The sequence below is a fragment of the Ovis canadensis genome, chromosome 2, assembly GCF_042477335.2.
Source record: "Ovis canadensis isolate MfBH-ARS-UI-01 breed Bighorn chromosome 2, ARS-UI_OviCan_v2, whole genome shotgun sequence".
Classification (NCBI taxonomy): domain Eukaryota; kingdom Metazoa; phylum Chordata; class Mammalia; order Artiodactyla; family Bovidae; genus Ovis; species Ovis canadensis.
The window spans coordinates 31,687,549-31,714,243 of record NC_091246.1 but is presented as its reverse complement, the minus strand read 5'-3'; the positions used below and the strand labels follow the sequence as shown (position 1 = coordinate 31,714,243).

Below are 26,695 nucleotides of genomic sequence, written 5' to 3'. Positions count from 1 at the left end.
ATGCACCCACCCAGTTACCCACCCAGGTGGACCTCTGCCAGCCTCCGCAAGACAGATGCACACAGATTGCCTAACAGCCAAAAAGTAACCACTCTGTGGGCAAGCAGATTGAAAAAGAAAAAGCCCAAAGAGGCACGCCAACCCCATCAGCTGTGGAGAGAGGTCAGAGTTGCCACTCTAGGGAAGCACGTCCTTGTATGGAAACACAGGCCCATGGAATGGAGTCCCTCCCACACTCCCTCTGTGTCCGACATGCTATGACTAAGTTTTCCCTCCATTTATCACTGTGCCTGTCCATCAGAAATGTACTGCTGATAAAATAATAGCTTTCATTTGCTTAATCCTTCCCTGGCTGCGTGCTCCATGTGTGCTGTCTTTAGTCATCAAAGGGTGGCTTTGTGTTTTTATCCATTAAATCTTTGGCTCCATGCTAAGTTTGCCAGCAAAGGTGCTCTAAAGTGCCAACTACAGTGGTGTTTTTGGTTATATTCACATCTGGTCCCCTTGCCTCCCTCAGCATCTCTGCCCCGCCCCCCGCCCCACCCTACCCTTTCTATTTCAAACCTTCCCAAGACCACCAGTTCAACTCATGTAAATGTAACTTTTACAGGGGCTTTATACACCACAGGCTTGCATTTGCTTGAAGTTTCATCTGTGTCTCAGAAACTTAGCCAAAGTATTGGTCACTGAACTTTTGATCACTGTTCATGTGGCCTAAATTATGTGAGGAATGTTCCCTCTTCCAACTCCAGCTCCATGCATGCTCTAGCCCATTCTAGGTGAGCAAATGCGTTAGTTAAAAGGCACTTAGGTAAACTTCTGAAAGTTTATCAATTTTATTTGGCTACAGTATAACCTTCTCCAGCCACAGGGGAATTTTTGTTATGTTTAACCTCTCAAGGCCTTTGTTAAAATATTGTCTTCACTTGGGGGCCATTCAGTTTAAGCACAACATGGAAACTTGGATAAAGTCCAGAGGACGCAACAAAAATAATTAAACGCAAGGAAGGCAGGCAACACGAAGAAGAAAAGGCATTGAGGTTGTTCATCCGAGAGAAGGGACAACTTGGTGCAGGAAGAGGTCTTCTTTAGAGCTGCAAAGGTGATGAAAATTCCCTTGTGGACGTTGGAGGATAAACCCTGTTTCTATCTCTCTTGAGAGTCTGGAAAAGAAGGAATTACATATATATATATATATATATATATATATATATAGGCTTTCCCTAGTAGCTCAGACGGTAAAGAATCTGCCTTCAATGCAGGAGATCTGGGTTCGATTCCTAGGTCAGGAAGATCTCCTGGAGAAGGAAATGGCAACCCCTCCAGTATCCTTGCCTGAAAAATTCCATGGACAGAGGAGCCTGGCAGGGTACAGTCCATGGGGTCACAAAAGAGTCGGACACGACTGAGCACCTCACACACACACACATATAATATGTATAATATATAATATATTTATAATATGTACAATATAAACATATATAAGTCATAGGAAAAATGCCAGTTTCCATTACCTCCTTCACTGTGAGCAAACCTTTTCATATCTTCCTGCCTTGGTTTGATTTCTCCAGCCCTTGCTCTCTCAAGATATTTCGGCTTTCTGTCTCTTACTGTACACATCTCAGTTTTCTCTGCAGTGCACTAAATACCCTGAGAAAAAGCATCCAGCTTCCAGACACTCCTACATCGCAGTTTACATCAACATCACTGTCGACAATTCACTGGGGGCTGGTGGTGGCATTTTGAACACTTGTGATTTTTATGGTAAGCAAGCATCTAAGCTGTTTGCTAAAATATGTTAATAAATTGTGTAACCTATGTCACTGTGACTTTCAGAATTAAAATTTTTTTTTTCTCCCAAGAAAACTGTAAGCTCCTCAAAGGTAGGGTTTGAAATTTATTCATGTGTGTACATAGCAGAATCCTTTGAGGTGCCTTGAATAGAGCAAAGATACTGGAAATAGTTACTAAGTTGTCAGGTTGAACTGAGGAAGGGGCTTGTGAGCAGTAAAGGATATGCTTTCCAAGGGAGACTTTTCTAGCAATCCGTTTGAACCTGTGGTAGGAAAACATTTGTGTCAAGTGGTTCTAGTACAGCACCTTCTTAAAATAAGAGATTAGGCTAAAGAAGAGCTTCTTTACAGTTTTCGCCTTTGTGATTATGAGTAAGACATGGTCATTCTTACTCTTTGGAAAGACCTCTTATAAAATAATTTTAGCCTAGCAATTGTGTGAGAGGGAACCAGTGGTTAGCTTCCCATCATTTACCAGTCTAACATATATTTCACCAGTTCTTCCCGCTCCTGGCAACATTAACGGGCACTAGTACTATCAATACAAGGAAGAGTAGGAAGCCTGAGAACCACAGACCAGCTGAGCTCAGCTTTGAGAAAAATCCAGGATCCTAATTTATTCAAGAAGAATCATGAAGTATGTGGAGCAGGAGGGTCAGCAGAGAGGAGCTTATGATGACTCAGTGTGATGAAAAGAGTAGTTCTTACCCTTCAGGATGCTGTGTGCATTAGTTGGGATAATGCATATAAAGTGTTCAGAACAGTGCTTGGCACCTAGTGAATGTTCAGTAGCAGCTGCAGTAGGGCTTATTATTGCTTATTATTCTTACTTAGTATTATAGATTATTTATTAGCTAACCATCAGGCATTATTAATAATATGTACTATTAAAATATTTACTCTGATACAAGTCTGGACACAATGAACTGGTATTTGCAAATGCTTGATTTGTTGGTGATATTGAGAATATATTGGAGCAGGCACATACACAGAGACTAATAACTGAAGGTTAGTGTGAAAGGAAGATATGGCATCTTGGGTTAATATTGCTTCTGTGGGAGACTATTCATGACCTTATAAAAGTACAGTATTACTTCACCATTTCAGGAACATGGCTGATGCATGAAAGGGGCTCCTTTGGTGGGTTGTCATGGAATCGCAGTGCCAGAAGAAATCTTAGAAACTGTTTTCGATTTTCTGTTTGCTTTTAATTAAAGCATAATTAACATACAACAAAGTGCACAGATTCTAAGTGTTTGGCCTGATGAGCTTTTGACGATTGTATGTGCCCTAAACCAGACAGAGAACTTCTATCAACCCCCCGAGTTCCCTCTCATCCCCTTCCAATCAACTCCTCCCCTCCCCCAGCAGCCACTTGTGTGAGAGAGTGTTAGAGATTAGGAAAGAGGCCCCAAACACTGAGCTGCCTGACTCAGGTCAGTTAGCCAGCCTGAGACCAGCCTCTGAAGCCTCGGTCTCCTGAGCCGCCCCCGCCCCTCAGCAGGAACACATGTGTGGCTCCCCTGATGCCGTTTCCATTTTTATTGGGAGTCTTATGGTCTCACTTAGTTTGATTATAGCTGGATTGCCTTAAAGTCCTGCACATTCTCTCAGGCTTTGATTATGAAAAACAGTGGTAATTCACACAACTGGAATGACCTTCATTACCTTGGCTAGTGTCATTCCTGTCCAGAGAAAATTTAACTCACCCCTTTTATCTTTCTAACAAAGTAGCTTTTTGGGGTGTACCTTTGGCTACCCCAGACTATTCTCTAACTTTTGATTGAATTGATGTACCAACACAGTATTTGTTATTAGGTGGACAATTGCAGCCTTTTCAGTTAGATGTTTGCCAGAAGGCATTTCTACTCACTCTCTCTGTAAAGCAAGGTTATTAATCCAGAGACTTTGACTAATGTTCAGTGACAGTAATGAAGTTCTTCCTGTCACTTTATCCTCTCAGAAGTTTTTATGGGTCTCCACCCACTTCTCTTACCCTAACCTGTGGTAAAATGTCATTGGTGCAGGAAGCTGTGTTCTGTGTCCCAGACTGGTGGAGGGTGAGGCTTATCTAAATGGCGATGTGGATCTTCTTGGGCAGTGCTAGCCTCGGATGGGTGAACGGCACTTTAAGCACGTGGAAAGGAGTTATTGGTGTAGTCTGTCTATATTGGGATGTGCCAGCATTTTAAGGTGTTTCAATACTCATTATGAAGAAGTACCTACAGTTAGAATTATAATTTGCAGTTTCAAATTAGAGGGACTTCCCATTCTGTTTGAATAAAGGCTGTGTTAGCAGGTGAAAAGATAGTTTCCTTTGATGTTGGGTCTTTGGGTAGATATGTTCTCTTGAGGCCTCTGAGTCAGGTTCTAGGAATTCTTTTCCGGCTCCACCTTTGCTGCAGTGGTCAGATGGTGTGGGCTGGGCTCTGATCTGTTTCCTTAAAAGGTTGATTCAGTTAAATTTGTATTAAAAGTGGATTGGGGAAATTGTTGTATCAAAGTGCTCCTGTATTCCTTAACAGCAAAACTTTTGAGGGCCTTCATAAAGAACAGTTAGTTTAGGTTACTTTTCAGTGAAATGGATTATATTCTTTTGAAAAGCTTGAAACGGCGTTGTGATTTGTTTCACAGGGTCCATCACCGAGTCTACATCTTTTATTCTAGGACTTTTCAGAGTGGGATCTTTAACTTGGTTGTACTGTTCCTTCCTTTCTAAGTTGCAAATTATTCTGAACTGGAGAAGATTTTTCCCATAGTGACGTTTGACAAGCACGTTTCTAAGGATAGGAATTGCTTTTTTTATTTTGCTAGGGGATTGTTTTGTTGTTTTGAATCTTAGAGATTCTCCCTGTTTATTCTAAAACAAGATTTTACTACTTCCACTTAGCTTAGATTGCAGATAATCAATTCAGCACTTTGATAAGTGTTTTGATCTGTAATTTTTTCACCACTCTATAGAAATAAACAAGACAAGAACTCAAATGAACTGTTTTGCTTAAGAGTCCATTAGAACCACTGTCTCCTGGAAGTTGTCTATGTCTGTGTAAGTACCTCATCTTCATGGAAAGAGGAATAAACCTAATTTACCATAAAATGTATCTATTTATCTCGTGTTGCTCCCAGGTATGTTGGCGTTTGTGGTCACATGGAATACCCCTGCCGCTTCCAGAATGCTTCTGCCACCACCCAGAAGATCATTCCTCATCGGGTCTTTGCTCCAGCGTGCCTGAAGAGGGTCTGCCAGGAGACCCTTCTGCCGCTAATCCCTCCTTGCCTCTCTGCAGCATTCTCTGTCCTGGGAACACACCCATTCTCCAGGCTGGATGTACTCATTGTCCCTGCCAACTTTTCAAGTCTAGGGATGGCCAGGTATGTTATTCTGTTGTGGTGCCTGGAGAACATGCTGTGGAATTTTTTTTTTTTCTTCTAAATTTTGGCACGAGTGGCACACAGGATCTTAGTTCTCAGACCAGGGATTGAACCCACACCCCCGGCAGTGGAAGCGCAGTCTTAACTGCTGGACCACCAGGGAGATTCCTGGAAATTCTTTGACTATTTCTTGCTTTCTCTGAGCTGTCAGAGCAGTCATTTGATAGATTGGAAGGGCCATCTCATTGCTGCCTTGAGGGACAGTGTGTGTACACTCCACCATGCATGAGCCTTTGCATGTCATGGGCTCAATTCAGTTGCCTTGAAAATAACAACTCACATTGTTGCTGTGATTGAGAACACATTGTGCTCCCAGAGTGGCGTATGTTGGATCGTGGCTAATCAGTGGCTAGTTAGCTTAGGCGGTAAGAGCGTAATGCTAATGAGCCCAAGGTCATAGCTCTAGGCAGAGTCAACACAACTTGGTTCTAGGGCACAGGCTGCCGCGTAATCCTGTCCAGCTGTCTCATCCATTCTCACCACTGGTCACAAGGGCAACGACTTGAGAGCCCCTGTGTCAGAGAGACTGTGGATGGATCAGTGTAAATCTATCACCACTGCTAGAAAAACAGCTCAGAGCAGATGGCTTACTAGGGGAGGTTCAGGGGGGTCACTTGTCTTGCTACTATTTTTTAATATAATAAATATACTGTATTATCCTTATTGTCATCCCAATTTAGTTCATATGGAAAATCAAGACCTGCAAGTTGAACCTTTCCCTGTGTGTAATTTATGCCTAAAATCCATTCATTAATGCTGTTGTTCATTCAGTAATAGGGAGCTGTGTTTCACTCAGCATTTTACTTGGTTATGTACTCAGGCTTTTCTTGGTTATATTTCTGTTTGAAAATCTTAATCATTAACAAGTGAATATGCTTGACTAAGGATGGGAAAAATAAGCTCATCAAAACATGTGACTTTAAGTTTTTCCCTATTAGTCAAGGAAATTCCTGCTGCCAATTAATTTCCATGCTTTTGAACAGCTGTCATTTGTGGTGTTTTCCCTGAAAGCTGCACACATTCTTAGTAAAACCCATGAGTAGAGAAGTACTGACCAGAACATTTGCCTTTGATCTGTGCTACACACGTACACTTTTAAAAAGCTAGCTGGCTAGTCTTAATCCTTGAGGAGGTCTGAGAAGGTCATTTAGACTGATTTTTATCCTGTATTCATGAAGATAATGGGAATGTAAAAACTAGGATAATTATGTATATTTGGTTATATGCCTCATGTAATTGTCTCAGCTGTCTATATATAGAATTTGTCTTAACAAGGGGGCTTCCTTGGTCCCTTTGAAGAGTCTGCTGGACTTAATTTGAGTGGAATTATTGGCAAAGGAAGGGTTGTTCATTAAATGTTTCTTATTTGTACACAGTTTTGAGGGACTGCATTTATTTGGAAGTTTTTAGCACTTTATGAGAGTTGCAGTTTTTCAGGGCATGTTTGCTAACAGTTCCAAGTTCTGACCTGAGGGAACTAGAGGCCAAGTAGTTTTCATACAGAGAAACTTATTTTCTACAACCCCTTCCTGACATCAGTCTGCCAAAACCAGAATTTGTTGACCTGTAGGCCAATCTATAAAGCTTTTCTTTTTAAGTTTGCCTGCCCAGGCAGGTAGGCTGTGTGTTTGCTGCTTTTTGCAGTATTAAATTGATTTAAACATGCTTAAATCTGTTTCTTTAAAGTAATAAGCCTAAGTATCCTATGGCCAAATGGTACTGGGTACAAATGTCAAAAGCTGTGATGGTGATAATAACTGAGTAGGAACAAGACTGCTTTTATGCTCAAAAACAGGAGAACCGTACATTTAAAAACTTGTGGTTGGTTGTCAAATATCATTTTTTTTCCTTCTTTTTAGACTGTGGAAATAGTCTGCCCTGGTCTAGATGTTTTCCTGGGCTTAGTTACCACTCCCTGTATTTGAACAGTGGAGGGGGGATTGTGGTGTCTTACACTGCCAGTTGGGGGTGGGGAGACACTGTTTTTCCTAACTCTGACCTAAATTGATTCCACTTGCTTGGCTTGACTCTCTTGGGATCCCAACACCTTGAGCCACATGTGACTGAGTAGGGTTTATGACTCAGCTGGCTCCTGGGGCCCCATTGCCTTATTTATGGTCAAGGCTTTGCTTGGGGCTGTGTAAAACAAACTGGAACAAAAATGACAGTCTTGCAGGTCAATTCTGTACCCTAAATAGGAGTAGAGAAATCTCAAGTCTAGTAGGAGCCATTCAAAAAGACATCTCCACTGAAATTTGCCATTGTCCTGTTAGTTGTAATACACTGGAGATCAAAGGAATTTCTTGGTAAATTAAATGGTTCTTTCCTGAGTCCACATTTTATAAACATGTATGCAAGATCATAAATTCCATACCTCTGGACTTCTTTAGTGACTTGGTCTTAATCTTAATGAATAACATTTTATACTAATTTCATATTCTTTTTTGCTAGATGACTTTAAACAGTCCCATATGAACTAAAATGAATAAATTATTAATAACCATTTTAAAGAGTGTTTAAAACTTTTGGATGATACCCATAATGATTTCACTGTATTTTATATATTACATATCATAATTTGTATGAATAAATTTTCCTCTCTGAGTCTGTTTTTGAGTTTGATTTTGGTATTTCACTATGGATAAAAAAAATACATTTGTATAATTTAAATGTATGATAATGACAAGTCAATTTATAAGGAAGTAAATAATACACAACATTTTAGAATTTGGAGTGCTTTTCAAACATAGCAGTAAAACCAGAACATTTATCAGTACTGCACTTCGTGATTTTTATTACTGTTTAATATAATAGGACCTGTAACATAGTAACTCCTCCTCCTTTCCTGAATCACTGTTCCAGAGGAGATATTCCGGTTTTGAGAAAAATGACTAGTTTGCCTTTAAGATGCTATTGACAGTCTTATTCCCATTCTTTTCTCGTTTAGGAAGTGTGGGCTTGCTGTTTTTGTTTCATTTTACTTTTGCTTTCCTATGAAGGCTGAATCTGCCATATAAGGAGCCCTGGAGTGTACCTTTCTTGGGTTGAGTAATATGGTGTCTACGTGAAGATAAGAATGCATTTTAAATGAGTCTCTAATGTATAGAACAACTCTCTTCTTGTTGGTATAATTAGCATTCTGCCATTTTCATTGTGCCTTGTGTTTTCTCAAATGTCTCAGCTGGGTATTGACTAGTAAGCCTAATTTCCTAGGAATTGAGAAATACATGAAAGGAACTCGTCATCCTGCTTACACTCTTTGTTATAATAATAATAATGTTAATGGAATAATATCCTGGAATCAGATTTATGACAGTTGCCTCAAAATTAACACCTCTGTCTTATCTCTGTGTATGTTTGTAATAAATGCTTAGCTTCACCATTTGTCTTTCAGCAGTTCACAATTACATGTCACAGGTTGTAATTAGGTTGGCAGAACTACCTTGCTGACATCCAAATACGTTCTTTTTTTTTCCCCTCCTCTGTTTGGTTTTGAAGGATCTTCTGCTTATCATTTCAGAGTGGTTTTATGTTTAGAGCGTCACATGAAAGAGCCATCTCCTAGAGGCTGTACTTCCCCACTCCACCACTCACATGTAGACCATTCACCCCCGGTTTCTCTTGAAATATTGGGGGAAAAAAAACAAAAAGGAAGCAGAGTAATTGGTGATAGGTGACAAATTCTGCTTTGACCTTTTCCCCACTGGTTCTGTACCAGATAGTCTTGTTCATGACTTTATTTGCTTGTTTATTCATTTATTCATTCTTAAAGTTATATGAAGCACATACTGTGTGCCAGGGAGGATTTAAGATGCTGAGTCTACCGGCATGAAAAAGGTTGATGAGATCTCCATCATCATGGGAGTTGCATTCTAGTCAGGGGAGAAAATAATATGCATTAAAAACAAATAATTAAGATGTATACTGTGCAAGAGGAAGGGGACATATGTATACCTCTGGCTGATTCGTGATGTTTGGCAGAAACAAACACAATTCTGTAAAGTGATTATCCTTCAATTAAAAAACAAATACATTAAAAAGATTTTTTTTAAGTTGAAAGAAATTGAAGACAATACAAATAAATGAAAACACATTTTTTTTTAAGTTGTGTATTATGAAGAAAATAAATCCAAGTACATGATAGAATAACTGGGAACCAGAAGCATTGTTAGAGTGAGGAGGCAGAAGCTTCTTTAAAGAGGGAAACTGAAGAATGGTAAGGAGCCAGCCGTGTGATAATCTGGTGGAAAAGCAACTCAGACTGAGGAAGGTTCAAGTCCGAAGGCCCCACGCTGGGACGTTGTAGTGGGCTGGAGGAGCAGAAAGAAGGCCAGTGTGGCTAGCATGGCTTCCCTTAGACATACTTTGGGCCCCAGAAAATGCCAGAGTCCGGAAGGGCTTCGGTCGCCTGAGCCACCTGCAACCCGCGTGAGGAAAGTGAGGAAGAGCCACTAAGAAAAGGCGGAGCTTGAGCAGAGATCGCTGGTTCCAGGCAGTCCTGTATACAGGGAAAGAGTTGCCAGGGAGGCCACATCTTTTCTGGGGACCAGTGGTGCTATGGTGGCTCATGACCAACCACTTGGAACCTGACTTGATTTAGCACCTGCTGTTCTTGAGCAGAATTCTCCGCAGAGAAGGCATCAGAGCACTCGGAGCCCAGACTGGCAACTCGCCCCAGCGGCTGCTTGCTGATTCCTTGCAAGCTCTATTTTGATGAAACAGGTTACAGGGAGGGAGGCACTATTTATATGTTTTCTCAGCCTAATTTTTAAGGTTTTCAAAGACTGGACAAAAATAGGACTGATAAGTAAAGAGCACAGAGAAATAATGATCAATTACTGAAATATCCTCAGTGCACTTCACAGTAGAGAAAAATGATAAAGCTCCCTATTACACGTGGCTTATCCTTAAAAGATTTGATTGTGCAATAAAAGGCTTCTGAATGCTTGTACTAGTTCCTGACTGTTGCATACCCGATTTTCTTAAGTACCTCAATTTGCGAATAAACGGTGTGCACATACATGCCCAAGAATGAATGCAACCAGCTCTCCCTCCACCCCCTCCTCCTGGGGTTAGACAGGGTGTTGTCCTGTTTATTCTTATCTCCCAGCCAATGTGTAATAGAAGAAGCAAAACATAACGTGCTGGTACAAAGGGCCTGTTGTTTTCAGCCTTCTAATTGTGCTCCTTTCTGTTGGGGAAGGAAGCAGTCGTAAATTTTTGTCATTATCTTAAGTAGCAAGGTTTCACAGTTTGGGGAATTTTTCTTTACTTGTTCTTTGTTAGCTTCCAGTTGAATTTTTGAATCCCCTAAACTAAAAACTGCCATACTTTTAAATGACCCTCCGATAAATTTCAGGGACTTGTGACCCTTGATTTCAAGGCCAAGATGCAACTGTAGTGATTCTTTCCATGGGGAACCGGATTTCAAGCCCTAAATTAGAGCACCTTTTGGCTCACCAAGGTTTCCAGCTCATCTGCTCTCTCTGAGATGCTGTGGATTTCGGAGTCTATGTGTGGGTTTTAATTCTTTGTTATTGTCATCATTTGTTTCCCAGACTTTAATAAATTCTTATACTTCTTTCTACATGGATTGTTTTAAAAAATATTTTGAAGGAGCACTTCTTTCCCCTATTTCCCTGTATAACTCTTCTGCTTTTATAAACAAGTGGGTGTGAATGATAGAAAGCAGCTCATACCTTCTTTTCTTCCTATAAAGTTTTAATCCTTTGTTTACTGGCACCCCTGCCGTTCACTGGAGCAATGAACAGAGTGTATCGTGGGTAGCTAGGTCCACAGGTCTACACAAGGGGGGCTCAGTCCCCCTCAAATGCTTTCCCTTTGTCGCTTTCTTTATTTCTCCACTTTGTTTTCTCTTTCTACTTTTCTTCTTCCTTTTTTCTATTTTTAATTAATTTATTTTTAAGTGGAGGATAATTGCTTTACAGCGTTGTGTTGGTTTCTGCTGTACAACATGAATCAGCCATACACGTGTATACACATGTCCCCTGGGAGGTGGGATGAGATTCTATTTTTCTTCTTGAGAAAATTGCTTGACTTTATTTTACTCCTACCTTACGGAGAAGGGCTTTCCCCTTCTAATGCGTTCTGTTTCTTTCATTTTTCTTTCTTGAAATAGAAATGGGTATTCATAAGACAGTGTTCTTCTGGGACTCTGGAAGCCCTTGACTGTGATTATCTGGTTAGTTTTGACGTAATCAGTTGGTAGTGAAAGAGGCAGGAGGGAGAAGGTGTGCGTACGCTCCATTCTTTACAGAGCAGGTACAAGACCATGTATGATGTCCCCTAGTCACTTAGAGCTGGAAAATCAGAGACAGAGGTAACAGGGCCTTACCCTGGGATGGCTCTCAGAGCCTGGGGCTCAGACTGAGGCAAGACTCATCGGTAACCCTCTCTCTCTCTCTCTCTCTCTCTCTCTCTCTCTATATATATATATATATATATATATATACACACTTATAAATATAGATATTTGCTTCAAGGTCCCCCTATAGAATCACAGTGTCTTGTAGTCTACTCGAAAATCAGCATTCACTATGGGCTTGTTTTGAGGCAGCCTTAGAATCTGGGTACCAGGCAAATTCCTGGATCACGTGCGTGTGTTGGGGCCAGATTCTCTCTAGAGAGAAACAATAGGCAGAGCGAGCTCACAGCTTTTGGCTTAGCCAGAATCTTCTTCTTGCCATCAAACAGCTGTGCTGCTTGTCAGATCCAGAAGCAGCATTTTATCATCATTATGCCACGATTCCTCACCCTCTGAAAGATTATGCTTAAGTGTTTTGTTTTCTTTGAACTGTCCTCCACACGCATAGACTGACAGTCTTACCTCTGAGAGCACCACGGGGGTCATCCTTCAAGAGAAGTTGTCAGGCCTTTGAAAGGCCTTCCTGAAGCAATCACCCCTCTACCTACATTTGTAATCTTCTCCCTCTATTGATGTCATCATAGGCCCCTAATCTCTTCCAGCCCTTGAGCCTGAAATGGCCAGTCAAGCCCAGCTTTTCCATTTTTCCATTGCAAAGAAAAGGCTCGTACTTTTTTTTTCCCTCCCCTTGGTTATTTCTCTACAGAAGCGTCATTACTGAATAGAACATACACTCCTTGGGTGAAAAAGAAGCCTGGGATTGAATGTGCAAAGTTGTCTGAGTTGGAATATTCCCAGTCTTGTGTGTTCTCACTCCTGAAGCCACTCCACGGGGTGGGCACACGCTCCCGGTCTCTGGACTGTGTTGGGCATGTTCTTTGGCATGGAGTGGTGTATGTGTTTCTCTTAAGGCTAGACTCCTTTGGAGGAAAGCACCAACTTGGGAAACAGTTCTCAAGCAAAGCACAGTATATGAAGAGTCTTGCCCAAGGGAACATTGCCTATGTCATACTACAGCCATTATGCAGCTGGAACCCACCATGTCCAAGCCCTGTAGGCCTGTTTGCATAAAGCCGGTGAGAGATTTCCTTGTCACTTTACTCCCCACTAAAATGTAATTGGAAGAATATCCCAGCTACTTTTTCTTCAAAAGAAGCAGTAACTTTAAAAGGCCAAAGATGTGAGGAAGCTCACCTTTAAAAATGTATTACTTTAAAAAAAAAAAAAAAAAACTGATTACTTTGTGGGATTTGTGAGTACATTGCAAAAATCCACCCTGATTTAACCCCAGAGTGGAGCTCGAAATAGCTTGAAGTAGAAATGTTTTATTTCTTGGTTAACTAACTGTGCTATTTATAGAGGTGACTCCTCAGAAAGTCTAGACATTGTTCCGGAAAGACGGAATACCAAATCTGCCCTTCATGTTCCCAGTCAGTGTGCTGAAAATGACCACTTCCCCTCTTTACCATCAAATGGAAACGTTGGAATTCCATTTCAAGATAGTGTGAGTGATACTTGGGCTCCCCGGCCAAAACTTAGGTTGGCCAAGGAGCTGGGGGTGCTCTTGTGAGCCTGGAGACCCACTACCAGGCCTTTGTTTCTTAGAGGCCAGCCTGCTGAGATATGGGGACTGTGGTTGGCAGACCCTCATGTTTGAGTTGGGCTTCCCTGGTAGCTCAGCTGGTAAAGAATCCGCCTGCAATGCAGGAGACCCCGGTTCAATTCCTGGGTCAGGGAAGGTCCCCTGGAGAAGGGATAGGCTACCCACTCCAGTATTCTTGGGCTTCCCTGGTGGCTCAGACAGTAAAGAATTGGTCTGCAGTGTGGGAAACAAGGGTTCCATTACTGGGTTGAGAAGATCCCCTGGAGGAGGGCATGGCAAACTGTTCCAGTATTGTTGCCTGGAGAATCCCCATGGACAGAGGGCTATAGTCCATGGGGTCGCAAAGAGTCAGACACCACTGAGCGACTAAGCGTGGCACAGCACAGCTTTCAAGTTAGTCTCTTCTGAGAGCCCAAGCACCTACTCCCAGAGTGAGTCAGCTGCAGTTTCTGGCTTTTATCAGCCATGTGCGATTTCTGAACATCTTACTGAAAGCTGGCAGTTGAAAAGGGATGGATGGGCAAAGCCAAGGATTCATTCAGCAGACTCATGTCAATGGACAGGTGTGATGAATGCTGATGACTCTCTGGGTCCAGGAAATATGAAATCTTTAGCCTAAATCAGGTTTTTCTACCTAGGTTCTAAGAAGACTAGTTTTGTGGAATGTTAATAATGTGGGAAAAGGAACTGTGGGTTAATTAGTTTAGGAAATGAGTGGATTAAACAAAGTAAAAAGGGAGTCTTTACTGGAGGGCTTCTGAGAAAGCCTTTAGTATCTTTATTATCCTGATTTAATATCCTGGCATGTATATGCCTTTCAAAGACCAGGCCAGAATATGCAATATTCCTCCAAGACCTTGCTAAGGGATCCCCCTTTACACTGCACATTTCATCAGGCTGTTTCAGGTCTCAGAGAAACCGCCTTCTCAAAACACACTTTAGAAAGTGATTCCTGCGGAAGAAATATCTTGGAGCCCATGACACGACTGGCTGTGGAGTCCAGCCTTCATGTGGCCAGTGGCAGCTGAGGCCTTGCTTTAGGACAGTGAAGAAGACGGGCTCACAACTTAATGCTGGGTGTCCCACACCTTTCTGATCATGCATTGATTTTTGAACAATCACCCCTTCCATATATTTATATTTATTTATAAGTCATATACATTTAGTACAGTGTTACTATATTAGGTTGGAGAAGGAAATGGCAACCCACTCCAGTATTCTTGCCTGGAAAATCCCATGGACAGAGGAACTTGGTAGGCTGCAGTCCATGGGGTCGCAAAGAGTCAGACACAACTGAGCAACTTCACACATACACACTCTATATTAAGTATACTGTAAAATATATATATTATATATATATGTATATTGGATATACTATAAAACATGACTTAGTGACAGGACAACAACTATAAAATACATTCAAAAATGGAAGTTTAAGAGGATGAGGAAAAAACATTGATGAAAGGAGGTTCTGACATTTCTTCCTGCACACCACGGGGTTGGCTAGTGCCCTAGGATCTCTGCAGCTGCCTGGGCCCCATCACAGAAACTCTGAGTCAGTGGGTTTGGGGTGCTATCTTGGTATCTGGAATGTTAACATGTCTGCCCAGGTGATTCGACTGCAGGTGTTATTTTTGGGGAGCTCTGGACAGGTAAGTATCTCTTGGGAATCTTTCACAGACTCTCCACCCTGCTGTCGTCTCTCAGATGAGCATGTTAGACTGAAGAAAGAGGATGGTGGGGACATTCCTTGGTGGTGCCCCCTGCTTGTTCATTACTCATAAGGAAGGTGTGTTCCCCAGGAGTTGAGCCCAGTGTCAGGCCAGAATCCCCAGCAAGTGACTGGGCCTCCATAGCCTAGTTCTCTTCTCTGGAAAAGTAAGGGGCTGATTTAGAATTGCCTGCAGAGGGGCTTAGAGCCTTAACCTTCTTTGATTTGATTAGGTTTGAGTTTTATTTTGGACAGGAGTGGGGGTGCCTCAATTTCATTCAGTAATTTACATACATGTATATTTTCTTTTTGATAAAAGAGCTAGTTAGATCATAAGCCTGCAATTTTCTTGTACTTGGACACCTGGGCAGCAGTAGGCATTTAAATGTTAGGCCTGCAAGCAGGAGGTTCAGAAGGGGCCTCTCTTACCTCTAGTTAATTGCAAAATAAACAGATCTCAAGGGCAGGGGCCCCTTCCTTTCATAATAGCCACCTCTGCTCTGTGAACTGTCAATGTAAAACAGCATTTCCAAACATTGCATCAGGAGTGTGCTCGGTCGAAGAAGGCCTGCTGCCTTCAGCCTGGCAATTTACCGCTCAGGCCCCTCAAAGTTAGCAGCTAACTTGTCCCCTCCCACCCACCCAGCCTTGTTTTTAGCCTCCAGATATCTCCATTTGCAAGCTAATAAGTTGCACATACATATGTTTGAACAGTTGTCAGGCTTGTCTGCTGCTCAAACTGTGCTTTGGTTTAAAACAAACAACAACAGAGAACCCAGAGGTGGGGGATGGATGAAGACATTTCAGTTTAACCTGCAGGTGGTGTTGTTTTGACCTTGACAGTCAGCTTTAAACGACCTGTCAAGCACCTTTGTGTGCTTCTGGGCACACCCACCTGGAAGATATTATATCCCTTCAGCTTTATGTGCCCCAGCAGGCAGGCACCAGGTCCCTGGATTTTGTTTTCATCGGTGGAAGGTTAATGCATGCATGGCAGGACTTTACTGAGAGAGGCCCAGCTACAAATGCTGTTTTCATTTAATTCTGATTTCTCTTCTTCCTTGGCCTAACCCTCCCCGCCCCAGGCTCTCCCCCCAAACCCCTCCAGATTCCCTCCACCCCCAGTCTGTCTTCCCTGTTCTTTCAACCTCTCTGCTTGGCTTCAAACCATTTCTTCTTGGCTTTGATATCTCCTTGCAGAGCTGCAAGCAATCAGGAGATTATGGACCCCAGAGCTCAGCAAGGCACATTGCCTGGTAGGGGGGCTCAGGCCCCGGTCCCCAGGCCACCACAGGAAATGGGACCCAGAAAACCTGCCAGTCTCCAGACCCTGTGCCCCTGTGCCTGCTCTGGTAACCAGATCCCCAGGGTTGGGGTGGGGGCAGGCAAAGTGCCTTCTCAGATCAAGTGGTATCTGGGGAGACAGACCTCTTTGGGAACAATTCTGACCTTTCCTGTGTGGTCAAGGGTCATCTCTGCAGCATCTATTTGAATTTTGTCTTTTTTAAACTTTGAGTTTTTCCTGGGCCTTCTGAGGCCCTACATAATGGTGTCTGGAAGTTGGGATGAGGAGAGTGAATGGACAGATGAAGGAATCCAGTTGGATTCAGCCTCATGCCTACCAGTGCTTGATAGTTTCAGGCAATTTGAGGATACAGATGCTGGCTCTTTTTGCAGGGAATCCCTCTTCCTTGGCTTCCATGTCGAAGGCCCAGTGTTGTTGAAGGTAACCATTACTATGTTTCTAAAGGTAGAGATGAGAGGGAGGGTGTTTGTTCTCAAGAACAAATGTACATCTTACTATCCTGTAATACTTTCTCCAGTGTCTGAAAGGAAATAGGCCCACATCTAGATATTTACCTTTCCAATGCTTCCTGCACCAGCCATGTGGTCTGCCGTTCGGTGAGCTCCCAGAGGTGCCTCTGCTAGTCCTCTAGACACCCCCCTGAGATGAGACTCAGAATCTGAGAGGAAGATCAGTGCTAATCACCCATCCTCCTCAGACCTCGGGAACCCTCCTAGGCCGAGGCAGTACCTCCCTCCAGGGATGCACACCCTGTACCCCTCACAGTCCCTGCCCTGGGGGCCCCTCTGTGTTGGGATCTTGTTATTTAACTTTTGGCACAAGCCATTCCCTGGGATTTCCCAGTTGGAATGTAGAGTCGGGTGAGAAGCATCTGATGTGAGGGCAATTGAACTAAGCTTCCAATCACCAGGGGAACTGGGTCTCAGAGAAAGTAAGAGAAGCAGAAATATAAGAGAGAACTGGTGTTCACTTGTGTGACCTGCCCTTCCCAGGTCTATGATCGTTTCTTGGCCTAAGGTTGTTGAGCTGTGTTTCTGACATTTACAGCCCAGAACCCAGACTAATTTACAAGGGCTACTTCTTTTTTGCCTCTACAAACAAAAGCCTTATTAGACCTTAGGATTAGAAGGAGTCAGTGGATTTGAGCAGCTCTGGATCCTGTCCCCTCAAGCCTTCATTCTTTAATGATTCACCTGACTCTATAAGTTGTAGAGTGTCTCCATATATGCGTGTCTGTGAGGATCAAATGAGAGACTATATATATAGGTATGGGCTTCCCAGGTGGCACTAGTGGTAAAGAACCCACCTGCTAAGGCAGGCAATATCAGAAACATGGGTTCAGTCCTTGTGCTGGGAAGATCCACTGGAGGAGGGCATGGCAACCTACTCCAGAATTCTTGCCTGGAGAATCCCATGGACAGAGGAGCCTGGTGGGCTACAGTCCACAGGCTCACAAAGAGCTGCGACTGAAGCCACTTAGCACGCACACACTTTTAGGTATGTGTATATACATACAACATCTATTAACATATATATATATACACATTCTCTCATTTGATCCTCCAAAACAAGCTCTCAGTCCCCTTCCAAGGCCCAGCTGTCACAAGTTCCCCACAGCTTACTTTTGTGGCAGCTCTGCCCAGCCTGTCTAAGACCTGGGAGCCCTGTTACTGACGAGGCCTCTCTGCCCAGCCCCTCCCATGATTCGCCCACTTTCTGCTCAGCTGAGTAGTTTATCCTGTGGGGTGATAAGTCCCAGCAGGTGCTGACAGCCAGGATCAGGACCTGGACTTCTGTGTCTCTCTGAGGCGTAGGGCAAGCGGAGCCTAATGATGGGTTGTATGCTTGAGCTGAGTGACAAAAAACCGCTGGCCCACGCAGAGGTTGTGAGCTAAGCCAAGGCAAGTCCTGGGTGACTAAGCGCATCTACTGCTGTGCTGCTGTTACTGCATGCTTCTTCAGAGTCCATGTTTGTCCTTCCAACCCTTGGGACGCCGTTTGAGATGATGGAAAGAGAGCTCTGACTTTGCAGTCAGAAGACCAGGTGCCAGCGCAACTGTGCTGTTGACTGCTGTGAAACCCAGCCCAGCACTTTGTTTGTGAAATCTCTGCTCACCTCCAGGACTCTTGGGCACATTAGATAAGATCATGTGTCAAATGCCCTCGGCCCTTGTTTCAGTCGGCTTGGAGAAATGTGGTAGTTTTCTAGGTCAAAAAGCATCTAAGATTTATTGCTTATTAGTGTGAAGCACAAGCTTTAAGGTCTCTACCAATTCAGAATGTCCAAGATTCTCTGAAATAATAGCTGCAGGGAGAAGAAAAAATAGGTGTGATAAGTTGCCATGGTAGTATGAAAACATGAAAAGTTTTTTTCAAAGAGTTCCTGAGTCCAGATTACTCAGACTGTACTACAAGTGGAATTTCTCATTTCACCGAAGGAGAATTTTAGAGTAGCTCCTTGTTAGGTCTTCCTTCAAGGATATAGCTTGGACTTTAGTAGTTTATGTATTAACTTTCCTTCCCCTCAAAAGGAAATTGAAAAAGGCAGCAGAACACCTGGTCATTCTGGTTTAGGTCAAATGCATTTCTTAGATCCATTTCCATATCTAATAATAAACTGAAAGAAATCCTGATCTTTTGGAGGTTTGGGATCCCCCCTGGGCTCAACTGTCTAAGCTCCTCTGGGGCTTTGGTCCACTCAGTGGACTCAACCAGTGTTTTGGCCTTGACAGTCAAAGACTGAACATAAGGACTGAACCCAAGTTTCTTATATCTCCTGCCTTATAGCAGGTGGGTTCTTTACCCCTAGTGCCAGCTGGGAACTAATGAAAGGACCTAATCCATCACATTTGGATCATAGGTGGAGTCCAGTCCACTCCTGAAGCAGTTTCTCTGGTCTGTTCTCAGTATCAGAGGCATTATCTGACCTGTGCTTGAAAGGACCATGTGATGGAAACTTCAAAAAGAATGCTGTGTTGCCATATCTGCTGCTTCTGAATGGAGCCAGAGGCCCAGAGTCAGAAGTAAGGCCAGGATGGAGGCGCAAGCAGCAGCAGGTAGGGGGTGACCTGCACTGCTCTCCTTTGAATACCAGCCCTGCCCTACAGCCTTCCAAGATCCCTGTCCCAGAAGCACACACAGCATTCTGTAAATAGTACTGCCTGGTTGATTGAGATAATCCTGTAGACCAGAATGAGAATGGCTCACAGCACTTCTCCAAAAGAATCAACCCAAGAAAGCCTTTAAATAATAAATTTCCCTAGTAAAATTGTTTTCTATTTTTGTTCCCCTCCTCTCTTCCCATCTGCCCATCCCTCTCATTAATTGTTGTTATTTAGTCACTAAATTGTATCCAACTCTTTTGCCACCTGACTGTAGCCCACCAGGCTCCTCTGCTCATGGAATTCTCCAGGCAAGAATATTGGAGTGGGTAGCCACTTCCTTCTCCAGGGGATCTTCCAGACCCAGGGATCGAACCTGTGTCTCCTGCTTGGCAGATGGATTTTTTACCACTAAGCCACCTGGGAAGCCTAATATCACTTATATGATAAGTGGAATCTAAAAAATGATACAAATGAACTTATTTATGTATATACCGGCATTGGCTTTTTGTATAAGCCCCCATGTCTTGTTAAAAAACAAAATTCAAAAAAGTAATTGAAGATCTAATTGGCTTTATTCAGTGATTCATGAATCGGACAGCAAGCAGAAAGGTATTCTGGGAAGCTTTACAAAATGGAAGGTTTTTAAAGGCAGAAAGTGGGTGAACAGGGAAATCAAAAATAAGAGAAAGGGTTGTTTCAGGTGAAGTCACCTTCCTTTGGAGGAAAGGCATCTCTGTCATGCCGATGACCTCACTGATGCTGATTAGGAAACTCCAGCCTTGGTTGAAAATTCTCCCCCTGGAAGAGGCTGAAACTGCAATTGTGCTAGTTAGGTTCTGATTTGCTGCTGTAGGATTTAAGCACAAGTGACAACATTTTGGGTCAGTTGTTTCTTTTTAGGGAGGTCTCTTCATGCAGATACAGTAATAAATAGCCAATAAAACTCTACAGATTATTATCCCTCCTTCTTCTTTTATACAAAGGAAGGCAGAGCACACACCATGCTTATACTGTGCTTTTATTACTTCACATGATAGCCTGGATTTCTGTCTATTATTAGGCCTTAGAGGGTTTTCTCATTCTTTTTTTATTTAACTGCATGGTATTCTACTCTATGGAGGTTCTCTGTTTATTTTTCCAGATTAGGGATCTTTGAGCTTCTCCCAGTATTTTTCTGTTGTAAACAATGCTTCATGGAGCATTTGGTGCATTTTGAAGTCAGTAAATTGCACAGATTCTGTTATTCTGCTGCTATTCCTGCCATCTTGTGGGAAGTAGAGATGGGCCTGCATCTTATTTATCCCCCACTAATGCCAGAAGGACATGGCAACCCACTCCAGTGTTCTTGCCTGGAGAATCCCAGGGATGGGGGAGCCTGGTGGGCTGCCGTCTATGGGGTCGCACAGGGTTGGACACGACTGAAGCGACTTAGCAGCAGCAGCAGCAGCAATGCTATAACTGTAGGTTAAAACATGTAACATTTTTGTGAGATTTCACAAAAAGGAATATCAGCACTTTTGTGTGGCTCACTAAAGCAGGGATGGAAATAAGACTAATAAACCAAACGTATCATTATGAAGCTGTTGCTTATTTAGACCCAAGTCTTCATCTAATAGTGGAGAAGGAAATGGCAACCCACTCCAGTATTCTTGTCCGGGAAACCCTATGGACAGAGGAGCCTGGTAGGGTACAGGCCATGGGGTTGCAAAAGAGTGGGACACGGCTTAGCAATAAACAACAACAACCTCATCTAATAAACCAAGTGGAAACACTGATGATCCCTTTTTCAGTAGTTTTGTAATGGTCTTATTCCTCAGATTTCATTAATGTTAATGACGGTAAAGTTGTGTCCATCCTATTCTCAGTAACTTTGGAAGTTTCAGGAACTTTTTTTAAGAAACTGAATCCACATATTTAGGAAACTTTTTTTTTTTAAGAAAGTAAACCCACATATTTTATATTTCTAAATAGCATTAAGAAGTGCCATTTATTTTTCTAGGTTAGAGAACTGGACATTATTTATATAATTTGAGCCCTTGGTGCTTTTTATTTGGGTTGCACCCTGGCGTTGAGTGAGCCATACTAGCTGGTGTGGGGACCTGCTGCTGGGCTTCTAAGAGCAGAGCCTTTACTCCAGAGGTAGGCCAGTGAGAGGCTGCACTGAGCTCAGACCAGCAACCAGCCTAATGAAATAATGCCTTTGTGTAGGTTTCAAGTCAGAAAATTCGAAGGAGGAAAAGGGAAAATATTCTTTAACCACATAGAAAAAAATGAAGGGGAAGGCGGATGCTATCTCTTTTTTAAATAGGAGGATGTCGAGGAGACAGAGATTTTTAATGGGTTTAATCTTCAGACTTAGGCAGAAGGCCAAGCATGATCTGAATACAGAAAACACAGAATGAAATGCCAGGAAGGGAAGTGGAAAGTAGTGGGTTATGGAAACAACCAAATGTGTCCGAATTTCCAGGCTCTTCAAGGAATTGGTTGAATAGTGGCAGCGTTGCTGAAACAGTTTTTAAGCTCATTTGAACATCCATACACCACCCCCCACATAATTCTAGAGCATATCACTCAAAACTCAATTTGAAATAGTAGGCAGGGCCTAGCCTGCTACTCTATTATGGTTTGATGTTGGCCAGAATAATCTGATTTCTTCGGTAACATCAATGGGAGGCAAGCAATGGACATGATTTATCTCAGCCTTAATAAGGCATGACACTAAAGAACAAATTTGGAAAATGTTTTACCAGCACGGCAGTCTTTTTTTTTAAATCTCTAAAGGGCAACCACTTTAGCAGATACCAAATTAATATAAGCTGTAGGCCAGTGCACTATGTGTGTGCAAACACACAGCACACGCATTCAGCCTGTTGACCTCTCTGGTGGTTATTTCCTATAGACACACACGCAGAATATAGTGATCACCACACTGGTTTGGCAGGACAGTCATCGCTTAGTGGGAATAGACAAAGAGAACCGTTAACAGAAGGGCTCCAAGGTTCAGAAAGTGTAGAGATTGGAGATGCTGGTCATCTGTGTCACTTCCTCCACCCGGCGGGACCCTGAACCCCTTTACAGGTTTGGTCATCTTGTTAGAAGCTAAAAAGCAGCAACTGGAGGGTCATTCTTCTTATATTTTGAAATGGATGCCTCATCTGATGAGTAGACTTGTGCTTGTCTGGTCTCTAAGGCCAAAGGAAATGACTCCTCATAAAAAGAAAATTGTGGGGGAAGTTCTTTTTTATAGCTAACCCTTGCTCCGCTTGCTGCAATAGCACGCCTTCTCTCACAGGTTAAATCCAGCAGTGAAAGAGCTGGTCACCCCCTCCTGAATCAGGGGGTGCTTTATTGCTTGTTTTGCTTTGTTCCTAATCCTTCCAGCTTTTGCTTTTCTGAGCTAGATAATCCCAACAGTTTTGAGTTCCTTTTTATGTTTCTATTTTCCTTTTCTTTAAGCATCTCAGTTGCTTTCTTCTGGATCACTTTCTAGTTCTCTTTATTACTCAGAAGTTGAAGAGTCCAAAACCAGACACAGGAAGCTGCAACAGTGTCTCCACGGTGAACACAGGGTCCATTTATGGAGCTCTTAACCCTAGGTCCAGCATTGTCCTAAGGACATTTCATGTGTTGTCCTGTTGAAGCCTTTACAGCCTCTACAGGGTAGAGGTTATTATTACTGGCATTTTGTAGATGAAGAAATGGAGAAACGAGTAGTTCTTTGTCTTTCCCATCACCCAAGTGACAGTCAAAATTCAACCCCAGCCTCTGCCTGTGGAGCCTATAGCCTGAACCGCTTTTCCCTGGTGCCATGATTTCACTCACCCGCCCCAGAATCTTATATTTAACTCTGAAAACTGTGCTGACTCTCTTTCCATTTATATCATTATAGCTCCCTTTACTACTTTATTAACACATGGTTAGTCATTCCTTACTTCAGGCTGGTCAGCATGTGTTCCTGGAAATTCATTTTCTTTAACCACGTTTCCAAGTTCTTTGATTCTCTTTGGATTCCAATTCAGTCCTTCAAGAGGCTGTTAACTCCTCTAAGCTTGATTTCCTGAAAGACCTAATGAGGTCTCTTAACTGGCACGCCTTTTAGCAAGTCTTGAGTGTCTTGTGCCCCTCCTGATGTCATTCCCCACGCTACGCTGGCCATCCTCTGGGGTTTCCATGGCAAACTGAATGAAATGATGTGTAGAGTGAGCGGCAGTGTTGGCTACCTATTCAAAGTTGTAGGATCCACCAGAATTTCACATTAACTTCAGAACTAGGGAAATCTAACTTGGATTTTGTTTCAAAGACAGAGTTATCAAATACTCATTGTTCTTACTGAGAATCTGGGGCGCTGCCAACAGGCCAGTTTGTGGAAGCCATGCCTTCAGAATGAAAAAACACTGTCTATGACAAATATTCACCCAATGCGGAATTTTATCACAACCAGCAATACCAGGCATGTAGATTCCATTCAGTTACTATTTATAAAGTAGGGGAAAGAATGCATATTATAGGGGTAGCAGTGATGATGAAATCAACTTTACCTTTTGCCAAAGATGTCTGGTGTGATTTTCCCAGTGTATGGACATCAGCTTAAACAGGGGAGAGTAAGACAGGAATCACCATTAGAGTAATACCCAAAATGAAAATTAAAATGAAAAATATTCTCTCATAACGCAGTTTTTAGGAATAACAACAACCACCACCATCAGTGTTTCAGAATCTCCTCAAGCCCCTTAAAAGAGGATCTCAGGAGTCTTTGATCTTTAGCATTTCTTCTGTCCTTTTCTGGTTTCTTTCCCAAAGATGTTAAAATCAGCCAAGGATGGTCTTCTGTGAATCCCTTGCAGTCATACCCATCATCACAAATGTAGCTTGCTCTCTGCTGTATTTACGAGCTCAGAGGTACTTGGAAGCACTGTTGGGAATAGTTCCTAAATTTCAGGTAGAACCAGAAAATAAACAATGTCATTTCTACCTCTGTGATTTTGCTCTTTCAATCAATGGTCAAATTCAGCTCAAAACAGGATCTTGAGTACAGAAGTTTTTTTTTTTTTTTTTTCTTTTCTGATGACTGCGTAGCGCACGCAATTAGCCTGTAAACCATGGGAATGTATTCCTGAGTGAATTTGCAAAAGGGTGTGGAACCAAGAGCTGAAGGTCCAGCAAGAAAATGGTTCCTTATTTACAACACAAGGGAGTGAAACTCCTGAGGCTCAAATTCCATGTCTCCTCCAGGGAATTATGGATGTATTCATTTACCTTGATGGAGGAAAAGGATGACTGAAAATTAAATAGAGAAAACAACTCTTCTTTTCATTTCTTTTTCCTCTTTCAGTTTTGCTCTCTAGTTTTTGTAATACTGTTCTCAAGTCTTGAAAATACAACTGCTTCCCATTTGGTAAGCAATTTTTTTTCCCTTTCCATTTGGCAACAGCATTTTCCTGTGTTTTCAATGGCACCAAAATTAACATGGCTGTTTTTATTTAACAGGAACAACTTCAAGTTTTATGTTACACGCCCAGCCAAAGAATCTTAGATTTTGCCCTGGTGTTTCCCAATATGTTAGCATGGCTTTGAAAACAGGGCTCTTTAACTGCTGTTACAAAGAGACGGGAGAGCATGGCAGATTGGGGAGAGAGGAGTGAGCGAATGGAGGAGATGAGGGAAACTGGCCTCCCCCAAGTTACTATTTTTAAAGTGTGCTTGCCTACTGAATAGCTCAATTTACAAATCCTACTGGATATCATTTTGACCTTCCCTACTTTTCTTTCCTGTTGAAAGCGTGATGGATGCGTTGGTGGGAGACAAACCATTTGTTCTATAGTTTTTTCCATGTGCTTGCTCCCTTATGAACACCAGATCCTCCACTCCCCTCAGTAGGGGATACCCACACTGTCAAATGCATCCTGCGGGAGGTATCCAAGCCCAGATTTCTTACGAGGTGGGATCTGGATTCCAATTAGAACACTCCAGGAAACACACATCTTTATTTGTTAAACAAATAGTCTTAGGTGAGCCTTGGCTAGGACACTCACTTATTTTAAATAAGTGAAGTAAACATAACGTGCAGGGGAGCACTTTCTTATGTAGCCTGTAACTCTGAAGCCCAGTTTTAAGGTTTTAAGTTAGAACATGCAGAGCTCTTTTTTCCCTTGGCTTGGGTTCTAGAGAATGTTGTTTCCTCATTTAGTAATTGGAGAGTTAATGGGGTTCTTTGTGATGCTACTGTAGGAGAGAGACTGTGTTTTATTCAATTCTGGGACTGTAATTAAAGTGGCGCCCATCGGCATAGTTAGAGTTAAGATCGCTTCAGTTTTTCCAATATAAACTCATATTCAGGGGTTTAATAACCAGCTATAAAAATTTGCTTCTAGCTACAGACCTGGCATATTCACTGTCAGCCTAGGAATAACCTTTACTTTAAAAAAAAAGTCTTTTAAAAAAGTATAATTAAAAAATCAGTTTAGTTGTTTATAATATTAAGTTATAAGGATGCAAGGAAATAAAAATAGCTTCTTTTTTTAGCAAAAACTTGTGACCTATTTTTAAAATATGGACAGAGTTGTAATGTATTTTTTATATCTTCAAAGGAAAATACAGCAAAATCTCTGTAAAATTTGTTTTAAAAGGAGATTGTTTCAGTTTTCCTTATGATGACAGGCAGGGCATTTTTATTCCCCCAAGACATGAGCCTCCCATAGGACTACTGGCAAAGCTGTTTTGTCAGTGGGCTTCAAGTTCAATATTCCCGTTGAGCTCTTCCTGACAAATGGAAATATGGCCAGCCCTTCCAGTTAGAAGGCCATGGCTACTCACTTACTCCACTCCACCCTAACCTTCTGGGCTCTGCCTGTTGGAACACAGTGAGTAGTCCAGGCACAGAGCCAAGTTAGAGACCCCCTTGGGGGCCTGGGGAGCCTTCCCCCAGTCCTTGCTCCGTGTCACACAAAGGTGGGGAGGGGGAGGAAGGAGTGTGCCTCTGCAGGAGTCTCTCCAATTCAGTGGCATTTGTTGTAGCAAGTGACTTTAGGTGGGGCCGTTTGTGTACATGCTGAGAGTTGGATGTAGCACAGTTTGTCCAGGTGATTCGAAGTTTCTCTAAAAAGAACCACCTCTAAAGCATCCTGCTTGACAGGTTGACTTTTACCCAGTCTTTTTCTGGTCGCCAGGGTCTTGATTGGTGGCATGTGATGATAGTGATGGTAGTAGTAGTTGTGGTGGGGGGAAGAAGGAAAGGTCGTGTTGGTCATGATGACGGTGCTGATAATGTTACTAGTGGACATGACAGTAGTCAGTGGCAATACCAGCAGTGGAAATGCAGAAGTAACAGTGGTGATAGGATACAGAGGGTGGTAGCGGCAGCA

General features: G+C 42.5%; 1 protein-coding gene across 12 annotated transcripts in view; it reads left to right on the top strand.

Moving 5' to 3' along the window:
- Positions 1 to 26,695, top strand: part of AOPEP (aminopeptidase O (putative)) — a 413,124-nt gene that overhangs the window by 112,899 nt on the left and 273,530 nt on the right. For all 12 annotated transcript variants that reach the window (XM_069575754.1, XM_069575752.1, XM_069575749.1 and 9 more), the window contains exon 5: positions 4,920 to 5,165. In XM_069575754.1, the coding sequence (XP_069431855.1) occupies positions 4,920 to 5,165 (246 nt within the window). The remainder of the gene's footprint in view (positions 1 to 4,919; positions 5,166 to 26,695) is intronic.